The sequence below is a fragment of the Canis lupus genome, chromosome 13, assembly GCF_003254725.2.
Source record: "Canis lupus dingo isolate Sandy chromosome 13, ASM325472v2, whole genome shotgun sequence".
Lineage (NCBI taxonomy): Eukaryota > Metazoa > Chordata > Mammalia > Carnivora > Canidae > Canis > Canis lupus.
In genome coordinates, this window is record NC_064255.1 from 36,199,222 (window position 1) to 36,218,685 (window position 19,464).

The 19,464-nt window shown below is 58.0% G+C and overlaps 1 protein-coding gene across 6 annotated transcripts in view; it reads right to left on the reverse strand.

Annotated features, from left to right (window-relative positions):
* The window catches only part of LOC112662024 (maestro heat-like repeat family member 5), a 70,364-nt gene that overhangs the window by 26,243 nt on the left and 24,657 nt on the right, over positions 1-19,464 (reverse strand). For 5 of the 6 annotated variants that reach the window (XM_049093147.1, XM_049093146.1, XM_049093149.1 and 2 more), the window contains exons 7-18: positions 13,667-13,774; positions 13,241-13,357; positions 12,631-12,750; positions 11,444-11,641; positions 10,683-10,805; positions 9,864-9,943; positions 9,293-9,428; positions 7,602-7,697; positions 5,953-6,057; positions 4,592-4,727; positions 4,117-4,289; positions 196-345 (exon numbers count right to left, since the gene is read on the reverse strand). In XM_049093147.1, coding sequence (XP_048949104.1) covers positions 196-345; positions 4,117-4,289; positions 4,592-4,727; positions 5,953-6,057; positions 7,602-7,697; positions 9,293-9,428; positions 9,864-9,943; positions 10,683-10,805; positions 11,444-11,641; positions 12,631-12,750; positions 13,241-13,357; positions 13,667-13,774 — 1,542 coding nt within the window. The remainder of the gene's footprint in view (positions 1-195; positions 346-4,116; positions 4,290-4,591; positions 4,728-5,952; positions 6,058-7,601; positions 7,698-9,292; positions 9,429-9,863; positions 9,944-10,682; positions 10,806-11,443; positions 11,642-12,630; positions 12,751-13,240; positions 13,358-13,666; positions 13,775-19,464) is intronic. The other variant, XM_025450313.3, reaches the window with a different exon arrangement.

Genomic DNA, 19,464 nt, shown 5'->3' on the forward strand with positions numbered 1-19,464 from the left:
CCACCTGCTGGGGCCATTCCTTCCTTCCTTCACTGGAACCTGTCAGCCCGGGGGGCGGGGGGGGGGGTGCTGTGTCTCCTGCATCAGGGGCAAGCTGAGGCCCCCAGAGGCCCGAGCCCCAGGGTGCTGACTGCCGGGCGTCCCTCTGCCCCCGCCTGCCCCGGCCCACCCTGAGTGGGCGCCCCAGCCACTCACGGTCTCCAGCTTGGCCCCATGCTCCCTGATGGTGGTGAGCAGCATGTCGGCGGCTGCCTGAACGCGGAAGGGGCTGGCGGAGCCCAGGCCTTCGATGGCTGTCCAGATGAGGTCGGTCAGCTCTGCCTTCGTGAGATGCTTCATGACCTCCTGTAGCAGCAGGAGAGGAGGCAGCTGTCACCCGGGCTGAGTCACCTGTGCCCAGGTGTCTGCCTCCTGCCGTCTCATTTCCCTGTCTCCTTGGCTTCAGGCTGCCCGGGTCGCTGAGCACCTCCAGACTTCTGAGCCCTGCTCCTCTAGACCCCCACACGTGTACCCCATTTGGCAGGCTGCTTGCCTGCACATGTTTCTGAGCCAACCGGGTTCAGGAAGGGAGAGCGTGATGCCCATTGTAGGGCAGACGCACAGCTCCCTTCCTCACTCAGACCCTGGAGCTTGTCTCCTTTCCACCCCTCCTCACCTCATGGACCTCCTCGTCAGCTAGCCTCCACCCACCTGGGTGCTCCCTGTGCCAGGCTCCTGTCCTCCTCACAGCATTTTAATCAAGAAGAACTGAACTTCAGAGCTGTGAAGGGTCTTCAAGGTCACCTGGACCAACTCTCAGGCCTCAGAGAGGTGCCTGGGCACCCTCACCCCGGCACAGGCTGGGTCCAGAGCCCAGGGCTCCTGTCCCACAGTAGGGCCTTCCCAAGAGGCTCTCTCTGCCCATGTTTTCCCAGGAGCAGCTCTAAGTCTAGACCGTGAGCTACTCGGGGTAATGAAGAGGAGCTTGGGGAGATGCAATGTGGTGGGTGGGACCCCTGCTCCATAGCTCGGACCACAGTCTCTGAGAGGGAGGGCTGGGCCAGCCTGGGGCTACCCAGGTGGAACCTTCCAGAAAGACTTAGAGCATTGTTGCCCAGCGTGGTAGCCACCAGCCACGTGTAGCTGTTTAAACTTAATTAAAATTGAAAAACTCCGTTCCTGTTAGCACTAGCCACATTACAAGTGTCCAGTAGCCACAGGTCGCCGGTGCTACCTTGAATAGTGCAGATAGAGGCACTCTCTCCTCCCAGAAAGTTCTATTGGAAGGCTCTGATGTGGAACACTTGATAATCAGAGGAAGATAGAAGACTGGTAATGGGGGGCTTGGTAGAAAAGTATAAGGTCTGCAAGCATGTTGAGGATAGTAACATGTTTCTTTGCATGTTAGGATGTTTGTTAAAACGTTTGAAAGTCTGTTAGGATGTCTGTGTTTATATTAGATAAAAAATAAGTATTAAATAACATGTTAGAATAATCACTCTAAAATTTTGGTAAAATGTGAGAACGTTAGGATTATTTGTTGGTTAGAATGTTTAAAGTGATTTTAATGGCATATTTGTAGTTTATAACAACTTTAAAAAATAACCTTAAGCCATTATACATCTGGTTAGAACATTTGTTACAAGATTACATTTAAAATTGTTTTCTGAAATGTTAAATTTTGGTTAAAGTTCTAGCATTGAGCATATTTGTGAAGAAATGCAACTTGGATTGTTGGTTAGATTCTTAGAATCCAGCAATACTGCAATCTCAGGATTGGTAAATACCCATGAGATGTCTTACTTCAACCCAGGGCATGAATGAATGTGAAATGACATGGTGGTTATGATGGTGATGATGGTGGTGATGGGGGTGATGGTGGTGATGGGGGTGGTGATGGGGAAGATGGGGGTGATGGGGGTGATGATGGTGGTGATGGGGGTGATGGTGGTAGTGATGGTGGTGATGATGGTGGTGATGGGGTGATGGGGGTGATGGTGGTGGTGATGATGGTGGTGATGGTGGTGGTGATGGGGGTGATGGTGATGGAGGTGGTGATGGCGGTGATGATGGTGGTGATGGTGGTGATGGTGGTGATAGGGGTGGTGATGGGGGTGATGGGGGTGATGGTGGTGATGATGGTGGTGATGATGGTGGTGATGGGGGTGATGGTGGTGGTGACGGGGGTGATGGTGGTGGTGATGGTGGTGATGGTGGTGATGGGAGTGGTGATGGGGGTGATGGGGGTGATGGTGGTGGTGATGGGGGTGATGATGGTGGTGATGGGGCTAATGGGGTGATGGTTATGGTGGTAATGATGGTGGTGATGGGGATAATGGTGGTGATGGTTGTGGTAATGCTGGTGGTGATGGGGATGATGGTGGTGATGGTTATGGTGGTGATGATGGTGGTGATGGGGGTGATGGAGGTGATGGTTATGTGGTGATGATGGTGGTGCTAGAGATATGGTGGTGGAAGTGGTGGTGATAATAGTGGTGGTGATGGTGATGAAGACGTAGTGTATCCAAGATCACAGAGGGAATCAAGGACATACTTAGGGACAGAATCCAGGTCGGGTCTCTGTTCCATACCTTCCCACATCCACCATCCCTTGCTCAGCACACCCTCCTGTCCTCTCCTCTCCGTGCCCCTGCCGGCCATGGTGTCTTGTCCGAGGAGAGAGAGCCAGGGCTTAACACCCACTCCCTGTCCTGGGACAGGGCAGGATACAAAAGGCCCACTCAGCCTATCTGAGAGCCTGAGTGTTTAGTGTGGAAAATCTAAAGCCCTGGGGCCCCTTCAGCACGGGCTCCCTCTGAGCTGGTAGCCAGGGAACCCTCCTGCCCAGCCCCACCTCTGCCCCCAGCCCAGGTTCTTTGACATAAACTGAGGCCAAGCCAGGCTTACCCATTCTGGGACTGGAAAATTGATATTGGCCTAAGGGCTTTAGATTTTCCATAATAAACTTCTAATCGACTGTGGCACTGAAAGCTCACTGCAGTTGCAGGGAATGCAGGTGCTGGACTCAGCCAGGACTGGATTCAGAACTGGCTGGGGCACGTGTAGCGGGCACTTAATGGGTGTTTATCAAATTCTGGCTCTACCACCACGGCCTGCACTGGGCCCTGGCAGGACCCTGCTTCTGGCCCGGAGCGCTCCAGGTCTAACAGGGGGAGACTGACAAGCACCCCGAGGACGCGGGTCCTCCTGGCCACAGGCTCAACACCAGGGCTGGGCCAGCAGAGTCGCCGGAGAAATCGTCAACTGACCACCCAGAACATGAGGCTCCGGGGAACTTGGCTCGTCCCCTCGACACCAGCATCCAGCCCACACTCCCGCGCCCTAGCCGTGCTCGTGTTCAGGAGAGAACACACGTCAGATCAGGCGCAGAATGTCATAAAGTTATGGGACCTCCCTAGGGTGATGAGGGGGATACTGGGGAACTTGGGGAACTGCTGGGCTCCCCCAGGCTGCCGACCAAGGAGGATCTGGCTGAGGTAGGCCAGATGGCAGTGCAAGAGAAGCCGTACATGCTCTGCCTTCACAGGAGGAGGGCCTGGCTTTCAGAGGATTCACAGAGGCCCCCGGGAAAATGAAAATGAGTACTGTGGGGATATTTCTGCGGAGTGCTGCTCATCCTGCAAAAACTCAGACTCAAAGGGAAGGACAGTGTATGGTGCCTCAGAACCCCTGCCATGGGAGCCATCCTAAAGCACCATTTACCGGGTCTTCATGGTGGCCAGGACTTCGTGGCACCATTCTACCCATTTTACGGAGGAAGACGGAGGCTCAGAGAGGAGAAGGGGCTTGTCGAGGTCACACAGGTATGAGGGACAGAGCGGGGACTCAAGCCTGGGTTGCTGACCTTAGGGTCTATCCCTGGTTCCTCCCTCCAATTTTCTCTCCCCCAACTCCCCAGTCCTAGGCCAAGGGCCAGGGACCTCTTCAAACACTCCCAGTTGATCACCAAAGATACAGGGGAGATCCCAGCCTTGGTTTTAACACTCACACCTGGCCCAGGCTCTGACCCCTTGGGTCCAGCTGGAAGCCCTATCAGAGGGGGCGGCAGTGGGGGTCAGAGCAGAGCATGGCCACGCCTACCCACCCGAACCTGCCCGCCACCCTAAGGGCTTTGACCTTGATGACTTGGGAGCTGTCAAGCTGGAAGATGTGATCCTTTGGGAATGTCATCTCCGGAGGGGTGGGGGGAGCTGTCTTCTGGTCTCCGCTGCTCCAGACGGGAGCCCCATCCACGCTGGCCGGGGAAAGCTGCTTGGGGGCTTGCGCATTCACCATCGGAGCTGCCCTGGCTGGCCAGGGGTGGGAGTGGGCAAGGGTGAGCATAGGGCAAAGGTGGGCCTGGGGTCTAGGATGGGACAGGCAGGAGCTAGGGTCAGGGTCATTTGGTGTCAGGGTCAGGTCTGTGCCGGTCTGGGGAAGGGAGTCCAAGTGGGCCAGGGGTGGGAGACATTTTATAGGGCTGTGGTTGGGGCTAGAGGTAGGTTTGGGAGTGGATCTGGGGTGGGGTGTGTTGGGGGGTGTGGACATGGTCTCAGCTGTGGCTGTGGCTGGGGTGGCAGTGGGCCCACTGGGGCGGCCCTCGGGGGCTCACCTGTCTGGCTTATTAGGAGCTGATACAGGTGGCCCAGCCCTTCCACGCTAGATTGCTGGATGGCCCTGTCCGGGTCCTGGCACAAAATCCCCAGCATGCCCACCAGCTGCCCAATCCGCCTGAAGTCCTCTTTTGGCTGTGGTGAGAGACCCGACCCTGAGTCTCCCTCCTGCTAAGCACTCACCCCAGGAAGGCCAGCATCAGGAATCATCCCCTCTGACAGTAGTGGCAGGGCTGGGACTCAGCAATCAGGACCCCAGGCCCAGGCTCTGCGCACCCAGCTGGGCGACTACAGTTATCAGCCCAGGGCACGCTGGCCAAAGCTTTCCCAAAGAGGTTGCCCCCAAATTTGCAATATTTTGATGCAATATTTAGAAAAATCAAAATGAAGGTAACAGTCCCGAGGAGCACAGTTTCAAAACTAAATACAGATGGTCTGTCCCTGCGCTTCCATGACCTTGCCTCATCTTGCCTCATTCCCCTGGCCCTAACCCCAGTCCTGATTTCAATAAAATTTTATTTACAACAACAGGCAGCCAGGCTGGTGGCCATTTGCTGAGTGGATTGTTTTAAAACATCACATTAAAGTGTTTATCTTGATTGTGGAGAGCCCTGGTGCCTGGTAGATTTTGTGCCCCAGGTGAGTGACTCCCTGTGGACGGCAGGCCCCATTCTGGTCGTGGCAATTGATTTCGAGTAAACTGCAGGCCCTTTTAGGCCCTCTAGAGGGGTCCTCCTCACCCCGGGAATGCCAGAGGAGTGCGTTCAGGGCGCTCTCCCCTGGCAGGGCAACCCCTGCTGCCCGTGCCCGCCGGGCATCAAGCAGAGGAGCTAATTTTCTCACGACCCCACGAGTCTCCCTGAGGAGTGAGCGCTGCTTTGGGCTGAGAAATGCAGAAGCGCTCACTCCCCGAAGGCGCCCACATTCACTGAAGCCAAGGGTTATAGTGGCAGGTGGCTGTTAGGCTGTGAAGCAGGACAGGCTGGGTGGGGGTCACGACGGGTGGAGGGTCGTGGTGGACGGAGGCCGTGCCCGCGGTCACTGCTGCCCCCGGACTGGGGCGGGGCTGCACCTCATCTGATCCCCAGTGTACCCCTCTGAGGACTCACATCCTCCCGTTTCAGGGGCGGGTAGCAGGCTCGGGGGTGCAAGAACCTGCTCAAGACTTCGGGGAGCGGGGGCAGGAGCCCAGCGTCCTGGGTCAGGGGTCCGGGTTCTGGGCCCAGAGCCCAGCTGGCAGGACTTGAGCAGAGGGACCCCCTGTCCACTGGGTCCCTGAACCCCACGAGCCCGCCAGGCTCCGGGAGGAGAGCGGCCCGGCTGGGGCAGCGGAGGGCGGGCGCGTGGGGCCGGTACTCACGTCCAGGGAGTGGCTGTGGCTCAGGAATCTGAGGAGGGCGGTGCTGCGGTCCACAGCCCGCTGCCGCTCCTGAGCCTTCTCCGACGCCAGCCAGGGGTACAGGTGCTGCGGGGAGGGCAGGTGCGGGAGGGGGTGCTGCGGCGTGCAGCCCTGCCCCGGCCCCGCCCCGCCCCCGGTTCAGGCCCCGCCCACCGGCCCCGGCCCCGCCCACCACCCCCAGGCCTCGGCTCAGGCCCCGCCCACCTTCGGATAATCCCCGCCCCCGTCCGCCACGCCCCCTGCCCTGCCCACCGGCCCCCGCCCCGCCCACCGGCCCAAGGCCTCGGCTCAGGCCCCGCCCACCGGCCCGGCCCCGCCCACCCCAGGCCTCGGCTCAGGCCCCGCCCACCCTCGAATAATCCCCGCCCCCGTCCGCCACGCCCCCTGCCCTGCCCTCCGGTCCCTCTGCTCAGCCTCCGGGGTCCTGTGCTTCCCACCCCCCCACCCCTGGCGCCAGAGGACGGCTCACTCCCTGTCCAAAGCCCTTGGAGGCTCCTGGCTTTTAACCCGCTTTGCGACACGCACCCCGTTTCCAAACAATGCTTTTCTGTGCACCCCGTGAATGCACAGAATTACAGGGCAATGCCAGCAGGTATATCGAGCAGTTTCAAGCCCGATGTGAGCCTCCTTGTTCAAGCGACAGATGATTCCAGTTAGTGATCCTCAAGTCGGATGACAGTAAACAGTACGTGGAGATGCTGTGCCCCAGCAATGTCCTGTGACCCAACTGCCACTCCCGGCACTGCCGTCGTTTGTGGCCAACATTTCCAGAGGAGGGACACTGTTGCAGTGGGCGGTGAGCGAAAATGCAGGTATTTCCCCCCAGCCGGGCTCACACCCCGACTTCCGTGTGTGCACCTGCTTGAGCAGAGCCACCGACTCCCCTTACCTCCCCAGGCCCCCAGGCTGGGTGGGGTCTGGCCCTGCTGACTTAATCGAACCCGCACCCAGCTGGCCCCCACCTGAGCGCCCTCCTCATGCTCCAGCCGTGCAAAGTTCTCTCCATTCTGTGCTGTGCTCACACGTGTCTCACCATTGGTTCCGCCACGCCCTCTGCCTGCTGGGCCCTTCCCTTCCCTTCCCTTCCCTTCCCTTCCCTTCCCTTCCCTTCCCTTCCCTTCCCTTCCCTTCCCTTCCCTATCCAGTGACCTCCTCGGTCCAGTGTCCCCTCTCTGATTCCTCCCTTCCCCCTGGACTGTCCCTGCCTGTTGACTGATCTCCCTCCTCTCAAGGTGAGCGCCCTGGAAGGCAGTGAGAGAGTGGAGGTGTTGCTTGTGAGCCCCCTCCTCACAGCTGGAGACATGGCTGCAGAACAAGTTCTCTGGGAGGGAGGGCAGGTCCCAGCCAGGGGCAGGGCCTGTTTCCTCATCAGCTCCCTGTATGTGCAGCACTCGAGGCCCACCTAGCGCCCTGTGCACCTGCTGTACCACCCTTCAGTCCTCCAAGCCACTGTGATCCCCGATGGTGGACAGCCCTCAAGCCTCTGTGTTCCTGGACTCCCCTACCCCACCCCAAGTTGAGGCCCTACCTCCTCTGGGACATCTTCCTTTGTCCATCCTTTGCCCTGCCTGGGCCGCCCCACCCCCTGCCCAGTGCCAGCTGGTCCTCACCGACAGCAGTAAGTGCAGCTCGTCGGTCGTGGGGCTCTGCATGATGAAGCTCTGCAGCAACTGGTCCAGGGCACTTGAGGTCTTGTTGTAGAGGGTCTGTGTGGGGACGTGGGGCAGGTCAGGCGGCCGCCAAGCCCCAGCTGCGAAGGAGTGCCAAGGCCTGCGGCGGGGCCCGAGTGCGCTCGTTTCTCAATGAGAGTGGTTCCCATTCCTGCACACTCCCGAGGTGGGCTGCACACCCTGGGCGTTCACACCATGTCCAGGCAGGCCCTGGTCACACTCCCTGCTCGGAAGCTGGGGAGATCGGGGTGGGGGGCATTCTGGGTCAGACCTGCCCGAGGTCTGGTCCTCAGGGGCCCAGGTCAGTGCATTCCCAGCAGGGCTGGCTTCTCGGGCAGGCCACCTGCAGAAGGCCTGGTGCCCGGATGGATCTACTTGGTTTAGTGCTCTGTGGTCCCATCTTGAAATCCTTCATAAGCTTTAAGCAAGGGCCCACATTTTCATTTTCCATGAGTTGTGGCAAATTCTGCAGCTGGTCCTGACTCTTGGGTCTCATGGGAGACCTCCAATCTTTGCTGCTTGGCTCACCAGGCATGCTCGGGGAGGGAGAGGGCCACAGAAAGCACCCAGTCCACCTCCCTGTCAGAGTGCAATGGAGGAGAGCCCTGGGCGCTGGCCATCAACTCCCTGGATGCCCTGGGGAACTCGCTTCAGCTCTCTGGGCCTCCCTTGGTGACCCAAGAACTGGGTGTATGGCCAGCCCCACCTGCCAGGGTGGGGGTGCACCCTGAGTGGGGATGAGCAGGAGCCCCAGCCTGGTGCCTGGCACTAGGCTAAGCTCCCTGGGTGAGCCAGCCATGATGTCATCTGGTGATGGGGGTGCTCTGGACTCCTGTGGGTTGGGGGAGCTGCTGTGGTCTTGCCCTGGACCCAGGGGACCCTTTGTACTCTCACTGCTCCCCCCACCCCAAAGTGCTTATATGTCCTATTCCAGTCTGGACCCAGCCTAGGAGTGTGGCGTGAAGATCAGGGCCCAGGGGCCGGGGTGGAGTTCGACCCTGACTCTCCCACCAGACACCTCCATTTCTCTGAGCTGGTTTCCTCGCCCTCTGGACGAGTGCTGGTGAGGGGAGCTAACGTGCACACAGGACCGGGCACATAGCAGCTGCTCAGCTAGCACTAGCTCCCTGCCCTTTACAGTAAACACTTGGGGATCCGTTGCTGGTGGTGCCTCAGGGAGACGGGTACATGCCCCCTGCAGTGGAGGCTTTTATTAACAGATCGCAGGAGGGGGTGGGCATCTGGCCCAGCGAAGGGTGGGTCGGCAGGGTCCTGGGTGTGGTGTGACCAGCTTAAGGAGGTTCATAGGTGAGACTGAGCCCAGGGCTGCTTTCAGGGCCGGCAGGGACTGAGGCCGCGTGTACTCCTATTCAGAGGGCTCTGCACCGGGATGCCAGTGTCCCTTCCAGCCCGAGTATCACGCACCATCAGCTCCACAGTTATCACCCCCATGTCATAGGTGGGCAAAGAGGAGGCTCCGAGCAGTTAAGAAACATGCCCAGGATCTCCCAGCCCTGTCTATAGGGGGCCAAAGGCCCCGCCTGTTTAGCCCACACCCCCTCACAAGCCATGAGCAGCAGGCAGAGCCGGGGCTCCTCTCATGGAAGGGGTACCATGTGCCCGCTTTGCACCTGTATGTTGGGCGGCTCTAGAAAGAGACAGGTGTGTTTCTCCAGGACGTCTAGCAGTGGCAGGGCCAACACGCTGTGGAGGCAGGTGGACAGCAGCTGTGACTTCTTCTCCAAGTCCAGGGGCGGCCTCAGCTTACTGTTTGGAGGTAGAGGGCTGTGAGGGAGAGCTGTGGGGGCTGGTGACTGCAACAGGGCCACCTTTTGGAATAGAGTCAGGGAGCCCCTTGCAGCAGCCCCTTGCACAGTCTGCTCTTGACCAGAGAGCGTACACTTGACTTGTAGAGTGTACACTTCTGCCTCCCTGGCCTGCAGGGCCTCCTGGGCAGGTGAATTCCAACAAGGGTTTGTAAGGGGCTAGTGTGGCCTGTTTGGGAGCAGACGCTTGACAAGCCCTGTACCCCAGGCTCCCCCTTAACTGGACAGATCGGTTTCACCCAGGCCTGGTTCTCAACCTTCCGGGAACGTTGGTGGCTCGGTTTTGGCACATGATGCCAGCTGTAGCTACTGTTTGCTGCGGGCCTGTTACAGGACTGCCCTGGGGTCTGGCCCTGTGTGGGGCTGGGGAGCCTACCAGAGGCTGGAGATGATGTGAATGGTCTGCTGGCGGGTTGGCGTGCACAGCGTGTCCTGGGGTTCCTTCTCCATCAAAACCTGCAGGTCCCCAGGTGAACCTGAGTCATTCAGGCCTGGGCCTATCCCACTTCTGACACCCAGGCCACCCCTCATCCTGAAGACCTCGGTGCCTGGTGCTCCCGGGACCCACAAGACTATGCTCCAGCTTCTCACCCACCCGTGGGCGCCTCTGTCACCTGGCTCCACTCAGAGAGCTAGATCACAGCCTTTTGCATGCACAGGTCATGTCTGGGTCCTGGCTACCCACGTACAGGCTGCATGACCTTGAGCAAGTCTCCAAGCTGCTCCAAGCTTTGTTTATTCACAAATAACATGACGTTGTTGCACATGTGTTATGTGTGAGGCAAGGTGTGCCGAGCACAGTGTCGGAGTCACAGCAGGAGCTCAGTAAATTGTTATCTTATTGTTACGGCTCTGATTGTCCCTCACTTGCACGCTTCCTCCACTACCCTGGGGTTCTCTGAGCCCCAGATCTCTATGAGCAGAGGTGAGAGCGAGGGCAGTATTAGCGGAATGGATGGTGTTGGCTTTCTGGGCTCAGCTGCATCAGCTGTGAGGTGGACATACCTGGGCAGCTCAGGGTCACCGAAGAACCAAGGGAAGAGGGGGGCACGCATGTGCTCTCAGCTGCAGGAGCCTATGAGGGGCTAAGCTGCACCCCAGAAATCCAGCTTCCCCACCCCTTTCCAACTCCTGGCCCTTGTGGATGCCGCTGGTCCCAAGAGGCCCCTTCCTCTGCCCCGGGACCTTGACTCACCATCAGACAATCGAGGAGCTCAGACACCTGGGAGAACTCATAGCTGTGGGCCCCCTCGTTACGGCTGACGGCCCCCACCAGCATGAGGACAGCGCTAAGGAAGCTCTGCTTCAGGGTCTCGTCCTGGCATGGGGTTAGGCCGTGGGGGGGTGCCGGGGGCACAGGAGGGGCAGGAGGGAGAGCCACAGTCACCCTGGCTGCAGGGCACCGCTGGGGGGGTACAGCAGAGATCTCTAGCTGGGGCCACCTAAGTGGGGCTTTGGCCGGGGGACCCTGTGGGGTTTGGTTTAAGAATGTGACTATGTTGACCACGTTCCAACATCAGGACGGCCCGATGTCTGGCCTCCCTGGACATGTGGTCCCCTAGAGCCCAGAGATCTGGGGTAGGCAGCGGCCTCACAGGCCTGGCTGGGCCTCCTAGCCCTTGGGGTGGATGCCCCAGGTGCAGAGCGTAGAGTAAGGGGAAGGTCGTCCTGGGGGTTGGGGGGGTACTTAGCCGGCCTTCCAATGCCACCTGGTGAAAACCAGGGAGATTGAGGGGCTGGGGTCCTCATGGAAGCCCTGGTGGCTGTGGGAGGGGTGATGAGGTGAGTAGGTGGGGCAATGAGGAAGCCTGGCTCTTCCTGAGTCCAAGGTGGGGTAGAAGAGGGGGGGAGGGTTCCGAGGCCCTGAAAGGTTCTAGAATTCTCGGACTCAGGTTGTGGTGGGGTTGGGGCTGGGACGAGGCTGTGCTACAGAGAGGGGGCCCCCGGGAGCCGTACCCAGGAGCTGTAGTGGAAATAGAAGACCATCCGCGACAGGATGTTGTCCACCCACGGGAGGATGTGCGCCTTGGCCCTGACCGCCATCTGACCGTAGGACAGGAGGATGGTACTGCTGGCCCACTTCCACTGGAGGTCCTCTGCGTTCTGACCACAGCGGGGGCAGAGATGGAGTGTCAGGGCCCTCCTGACCCTTCCCTGGGGGAGTGGCGACAGGAAGTACTCTGGGCCCTAGCACAGTACCGCAGCCACCCTGTCCTGAGTGCTGGCAAGACTCAGTTTACCTCATTAGGAAAACAGGGCAGATGAAATTGTCTCTGGAGGGTTGGAATGGGCCTGGGGGGTTGCCCACGGTGTGTGCAGGTGCTTGGCTCTGCCATAAGGGGCCAGAGTCCTAGCCCCACCCTCCCTGCCCTTCGGAAGCCCCTTCCCCTGGAGCCTGGGACCAGTTACCCCCTCATTCCTCCCCCCCAACCCGGGGCTGCTGGGGACCATGCCTCAACCTAGAGAGGTGGGATCTGAGGGACCCCCAGAGAGCAGGGGCCATCCGAGACACCCCTCAGATGTCACCCAAGGGCCACACAGCTCTGCTGCCCACCAGTGGCCAGGCCTCCTCTGAGAGTTTGAGCTGTGGGTCCCTGTCCCTGCTCTGCCCCCCGCCGGCTGTGGTACCCCAAGGAGGTGGCCGGCCCTTGCTGGGCTGTGTATTGCTAACTGACTTCCCCATTTGTTCTGGGTGAGGCACCTCATGCACTGTCTCTGCCTGGAGGCGGCATCCGGGGAGCTGCGAGAGCAGGGCCCAGGGCATGCCGTCCATCACGGGGGCACAGGCCCTGCTCTCTCTCTCTGGCAGGGCACGTGGTCAAACACCACTCATAAACACAGCAGCGCCCACAGCACCGTGAGAGCTGTCCCTGGAGCACCTGCTATGTGCAAGGCACCTCGAGCCGTGCCTCATTTCCATCCCAACAGCTGGTGGTGGTGAATGGAATGGCCATTCAAGAGGAGAAACTGAGGCAAGAGGGCACAGGCAGGTGGGAGGCCAGGATGCTTGGTGCAAAGCCTATGCCCCTAAGGATCCCAGGAGACCCTGCTGGAGGCCCAGACCTTCATGGGGCGGGGGGGCGGGGGGGGAGTCCTGACGTCCCAGCCCCTTGCTGAGGCCCCCAATAACCCAGAGCCAGAACCTTCAGGCAGAAGCTGTGGAGGCTCCATTTAATGGGTGTGCTGCGGCCAAACTGCTCCAGGACAGCCCAGACGTGGTCCAGGTGGCGGGCTGCGGCCAGCCCTATGGTGAGCGCGATACCCTACAGGCACAGGGGAGCAAGGCCACCGATGCAGGTCACAGGACCAGGCCTGGACTCTCCCCTCGGGGGGTGTGGAACTTGAGGACCAGAAATGGAGGGGACTTGTCCAAGGTCACAGGGCATCTGTCTCCCATCCCCGTGCTCTTTAGGACATGCACCTCTGAGGCCTACCCTGTGGGGGCATCACTTATGGGGGCTGGTGGGTGGTGTGGGAGCAGCAGGGAGGGTGACTCCTTAGAGGCCTTTACCTCCCTCTGCCCCCACTACCTCTGAGCAGACCTGGGCCAGAGGAAGGAACAAAGGTCCAGAAAATAGACGAGTGACAAAATAGAGGACACAAGCTGTGATGGGCTCAGGGTGTGACCAGGGTCAGGGCTCAGGGTGTGACCAGGGTCAGGGCTCAGGGTGTGACCAGGGTCAGGGCTCAGGCTGAAGTCAGGGGAGCTGACTTCAAGTCAGCTCTGGGATGGGCTGGGGGCTGAGTCCTCACCTCCCTCTGCTTGGGCCACTGATGGGACGTGTCCAGGAGGGTTCTCAGGTGTGTCCTGACGGTGGTGCTGTTGTCCTCAGCTTGAAGGATCAGCCCATAGTAGATGAACAGAAAAGCCTGGGGGAGGTTCAGCTTCTTGTCCTGGGCTGGAGCCACTTCTGTCCACCCCAGTGGCCCGCCACCTCCCCTGACCAGGCTCCCGCAGCCACCCTCATGCCCTGAGACCATCAAGCCTCTGCTGGTGGTGGAGTTTCAAGGGTGCAGCTACAAGTTCTGTGGCTCAGGCTCCTGGTCCTCTGCTTTTCTGGGGTCCTAGTGTCTTTCTAGGGCCCCAGGCCCTGCTTTAGGTGTGCATCCCAGGGACAGAGGCCCTGGGCCTGTGTCGTGGGCACAGGGGGTGCTGGTGAGGGACACGGTGTGGCCCACCTTCTCGGGGGGCTGCTCCTGATGTGTCCGGTCGGGCTTGGTGAGTGCCAACAGCAGCTCCTTGGACCACATGTCTGTGTTCAGGAACTGGACCGACTTGACGGCCAACTGTGAGCAGAGGGGGTGGGCAGGGGTGGAGCTGGAGCCTCGGCCAGTCCCACCCACCCCGGCTGCTCGAGCCCTGACTCCATCGTGGTCCTGCCTTCCTCCCTCTGAGTCTCCAGGGCCAGCCCTCCGATTTGTCTCCAGGAGCGGGGAACTCATTCCTTGAGATTCCCCTCCCTGGAGGTGTTCAAGGAGAGGCTGGAAGCCAGGAGCCTGCCCGTTACACAGCGGTCACCGCGGTGAGTGTGGTCACCACCTGTCCCCACACGAGGTCATGACAGTATCATTGACCACATTCCCCACGCTGCGCTTTCCATCCCTGTGACGTCCTTAGTTTATTCCTGGAGACCTGTGCCTCTTCGTCCCCTTCCCCTGTTCTGTCCATCCTCCCACTGCCTCCCGGCTGACAGCCACCAGGTTTCTTTTTTTTTTTTTTTTTTTGCCACCAGGTTTCTGATGCTTCTCTGTATTTAGGAATCTGGTTCTTTCTTTCCTTCCTTCCTTCCTTCCTTCCTTCCTTCCTTCCTTCCTTCCTTCTTCTCTCTCTCTCTTTCTTTCTTTCTCTTCTTTCTTCATTTGTTTTAGTTCCTTTTTTTTTGTTTTTTGTTTTGTTTTGTTTTGTTTTTTGTTTTTGTTTTGGGTCCTTAATTCCACATATGAGTGGAATGAGTGGGAATCCCATGGTGTTTGTCTTTCTCTGTCTGACTCAGTTCACTCAGCCTTATACCCTCTAGCTCCACCCATGTGGTCACCGGCGGCAAGATCACATGCGTAATATTCCATTGTGTATACACACCACCTCTTTATCCATTCGTCTGTGGAGGGACACTTGGGCCGCTTCCATATCTTGCTATTGTAGCTAATGCTGCGGTGAACACAGGGGTGCATCTATCTTTTCAAATTTGTGGTTTTGTTTTCTTTGGATAAATGCCCAGTAGTAGGCTACCCGGACTGTAGGGTAATTCTATTTTTATTTTTTTGAGGACCGTCCATACCGGTCTCCAGAGTGGCTGCAGCAGTTTGCGCTCCCACCACCAGCGCGCGAGGGCTCCTTTTCTCCGCCTCCTCGCCAACACTCGTTTCTTCTGTGTTTGGTTCTAGTCATTCTGACAAGTGCGAGGTGGCATCTCATTGTGGTTCCGACTGGCATTTCCCCGATGCCGAGTGATGCCGAGCATCTTTTCATGGGTCTGTTGGCCATCCGTGTGTCTGGGTTTTGACTATTTCTATCGAGGGGTGCTGGCCGCACAGTGAAAGGCGTAGATCGATGCCCTGTGACAAACGTACAGACCCACACAACTTGCGGCCCGCCGAGAACTAGCGCTTACTCCACCACCCCAGAAAGCTCTCGCATGTGCCTTCCCGGTCAAGCTCCATCACTACAGAACCTTGACTTATATCACCATGGACTAGTTTTGCCTTTCCTGGAACTTCATACACTCGGAATCCTGCACGGACTCGTCTGTGTGTCTGATATTCTCAGCCCTGGTCTGCGGTGCCTTCGTCCTGTGACTTCTATTCCCCTTCTCCTCTGTGGTTTCTTCCACTTGCTCGTCATCCTCCAGCTTCTTCAGATGGAGGCTTTCGGACAGACTTCAGGTCTTTGGTGGGGGCGCTGCTCTGTCTGGGTGGGCTGTCTCCAGCTTGAGGCTGGTGGGGGTAGGGTGTTTCGAGGGCTGCAGGGGGCCTCCCCTGCAGACTCTGAGCTCGGCCCTCTGCACTGAGCTCCGGTCTCGCTGGTGCCCCACTTGCAGTCCCCTTTTGCTTGAAAGCCCAGTCCCCACACCTGAGTTTTGGGGTCTGCTGGTCCAGTCTACTCTCCAGCCCCCGCTTCCAGGCCAGGAATTGCTGGTGGTCCCGGTCACTGCTGCCGGGTGAAGCTGCCTGTGTGTGTGCATCTTGCTTTGAAGACAAAGGCTGCTGCTAACGGGGCTCTCGGAAGCCCAAAGAGCCACAAGAATTGGTGGGCATAGTCGAACACTTAAAAACTATTAGAGCGAGGGACGCCCGGGGGGCTCAGTGGTTGAACCTTTGACTCAGGGCGTGATCCCTGGGGTCCTGGGATCAAGTCCCGCATCGGGCTCCCCGCAGGGAGCCTGCTTCTCCCTCTGCCTGTGTCTCTGCCTCTCTCTCTGTGTCTCTCATGAATAAATAAATACAATCTTTAAAAAAAATAGCAATGTTAGAGCGTTTGCCACCTAACTCAGAAACCCTGTGTTGGGGTCAGTTGGTCATAGAATGGGTTAGATTGACACTGGGTCACCTGCTGACCTCAAGAAAATTTCCATACATTGAGGTGTGCTGGAAAACAGGCACATCCCCGACCCAGCAGCACATCCCTCTTAGCTATTATTTTGGCTCTGAGGAACCCCAAAGGCTTAGCTAAAAAAGAAAAGGCAAATGAACAAAAAGAATGAGACCCTTAAGCCCCAGGGCACCAAGGGCCCTGCTTTCTGACATACCTGCTTGTTTCCTGTTTCGAAACTGTGGTCTTGGAGCTGTAAAAATCTGCGAAAATGGCAAAATCTTACTAAAAACAGCCTAACTTTGCACAAGGCCATTATGGGAAAGATTCCAATTAGACAGGATCATTTATTTCTGAAGGGGAACTGGAGAGCAAGGCTTCCCAGGCTAAACGAACGGAACAGGAGACCCAGTTTAATTGCATTGGAGAAGCTTCCAAAAGGCTTCACCATCCCAGAAAGGCTGCAGCCGAGATTCGTTGCAGGAAGGTTATGAACAGCAAGAGGACACAAGAGGGGCCTAGAAGAAGACCGTGGGGCTGACGGGACCCATCTCCTCGCTCCTTCCTCCTTGACCTGTGTCCCCATGCTTTCCTGACTCTGCAGAGACTATGACACAGTTCCCTTTATTTTTAAAAAGATTTTATTTATTTATTTATTCATTCATGAGAGAGACAGACAAAGACAGAGAGAGAGAGAGAGAGAGAGAGAGAGATATAGGCAGAGGGAGAAGCAGGCACCATGCAGGGAGCCCGATGTGGGACTCAATCCGGGAACCCCGGGGTCATGCCCTGGGCTGAAGGCAAGCTAAACTGCTGAGCCACCCAGGGATCCCTGACACAGTCCTGTTGGGCTGGCAAGACTGGGGACCTCAAAACGGCCGACCCCAGGCCAGCAACCTCCCAATAAGGTGTTTGCCACCCTACCCTAACTTGGCACACAAAGACCTGTAACCCTTGCCCTAATTGGAATGCCGCCCTGCCCCCATCTTCCCGCCAAAAACTCTTTATAGACCCCCCTGCGATTTGCCTGGGCGCAACTTCCCAGCTGGCAACTTCCCGGCTCTCCTCTCCCGTGCGGGCCGCGGAACCTCGGAACCTCACCCGAGAGTGCATCCCAATAAAAGCCTGTTTCGACCAACTTTCGTCTGGCCTCTCTATTCCATTTCACTAACGATCGAATTAAACCTGACAGTTCCCTTTAAAAATGAAACCAACTATAGGCTCAGTCGTCTTCCTCAGCGTCTTTTTCTCCTTGGTCAAAGGCCAAACTAAGGACAATTGTCAAAGAATTTCCTAAGCCCAAGGAGGGTCCCCAAAAGTTTCCTGAAGAATTTCCTGTCCTTACCAGGGGCCGTGACCCCAGGATGCCAGGTCTGGGTCATCTGTGCACCTGCTGGTGGGGCCCTGGGGAGCCCAAAAGTGGATACAGAGGCAGGATGGGGTCACCTGAGGGTGCTCTTCTAAGTGCCCAACATTCACCAGGGTCCCCTGAGGGACTGCAGAGAGCGGTGACCTTTCACAAGCCATTCCTAGAGCTCCCCCGGCTCCTGGGAGGTTGGTCTTTACTCGAATGTGCCAACGACGGACGCATCAGGGGCAGACTTTACAGCCTGTCTGGAAGGCCCATCCTCCGGCGTTCCGGGTTCCAGACAGTAACCTGGGGCACCCGACGTGTTCCAGCTGCCCTATTTGTACACGGATCATCTCCTGACATTAGTGGATTGAGAGAAAGGCAGAAAACAGGATGGGAGGCCAGGGGTCTGACTTGAACTCAGGACCACAGCTGCGCACTCTGGAAGGACGTCGGAGCAAGGCCACTAACGGGACAAAGTCCGCCCACCTGTTGGCCTGATGGCCACGGCATCAAGGTCAGGGACCCAGAGCAGCACCTGGGCCTTCCAGACCTGGCATCTCCGCAGTAATCGGCCGGACAGCGGCTGTCCCCCCAGGCCCCACGGGGACTCGCCGGCACCACCTCGAGCGTCCCCAGGGCCGCCCCCAAGCCGGGGCCCCACATGGACCTCCCAGGCCTGCGGGGGCTCCCGGGGCTCTCTGATCTCAGCCACTCCCTTAAACAGTCACGAGGGACTCAAATTAAATTGGTGGGCAGCCTTGCCACGTTCTGATCGACCCCAGGGCTCCTGGGACGCGCTCTCCCCGGACAGCACATCCCTGGAGCCAGGAGGGTTTCCGTAGGGAAGGCATCTGGCCGAGTGCAGAGGGAGCCCCTGTCTCAGCCGGGGGCCCCTTCCCTGGAACACGGTCTTTTCCTGTTGTACGGTACAGCCTCTGCCAACCTGTTCGGTGGGGACCTCCTTTCTGAATTCAAAGGGCTAATAGGTTTTGCCTCCAGTGGAGACCTCGCCTTAGAATTTCCTGACGGATGGGGACCTTTTATGTTCTTTACAATCTGTCCTTGACATAGAAGAGGAGGTATTTCAACACAAGTCCCTTAATTTAATTGAGGTTCCCGTGGGCCACTTCTAATGCCGACTCTGGGACAATAGAAGTCAAGAGCCTATAAAGATTCACACGGACACAACTACACTTCTTCCCAAATTGCCTCAATACCCACGGAAGCCCGAGTTCAAACGAGGCCTCACGCCAACGGGAGAAAGACCTGACCGCCCAGGGGCTGATCGCTTCCGTACCAGCCCTGGACAGGCCATCTTGCCCATCCAGGACCCTCGTGGACAGGAGGGCCATAGGTCCGGACTGATAGCCACCAAGACAGCTGTTCTACGTTTCCCAGTTGTTCCCAAATCCGGATTCCCTTTTGTCCCAAGTTCCACCAGACTCACGGGGGTCCACTATTCACAATCGTGGACACTGGGGCACCCGGGGGGGCTCCGTCGGTTGAGCGTCCAACTCTTGATTTCAGCTCAGGTCATGATCTCCGGGTCATGAGATGGAGCCCCACGTTGGGCTCCGTGCTGGGCGTGGAGTCTCCTTGGGGTTCTCTCCCTCTGCTCTTCCCCCCGGCCAAGAGTTGTCTTTCTCAACACCCCTGGACCCCAACAGCCAATATCTGTTTGCATTGACTTGGAAAAATTGACAATAATCCTGGACAGGCCTCCCTGAGGCCCCCTTCTTATCTGTCCCAAGTGCCCCAGGATTGAGGTATCCCTACTTCCCCAGGAAATCGGGGCTCTATGGTACAGGGACAACCTCCTGCTGCGCTCAGCTCCCAGCAAGATGTCCATGGAGGAGTCCAAGTATTTGCTGCCATGCTCAGCCGCAAAGGGACATCGAGGGTCTAAAGGGAAATTGCAATTATCTCGAGGCACCGCTCGTCTCCTAGGTCATAATCCACGCCCTGGAGGACTCCAGCTCTCCTCAGGAAGGGTTAAGCTAATCAGAGAACGTCCTATGCCCACGACTGAGCAGCAGTTTCCCATACTTCGTACTTCGAGGCTGGCTCCTTGCGGAACATGGGCTCCTCATTTTT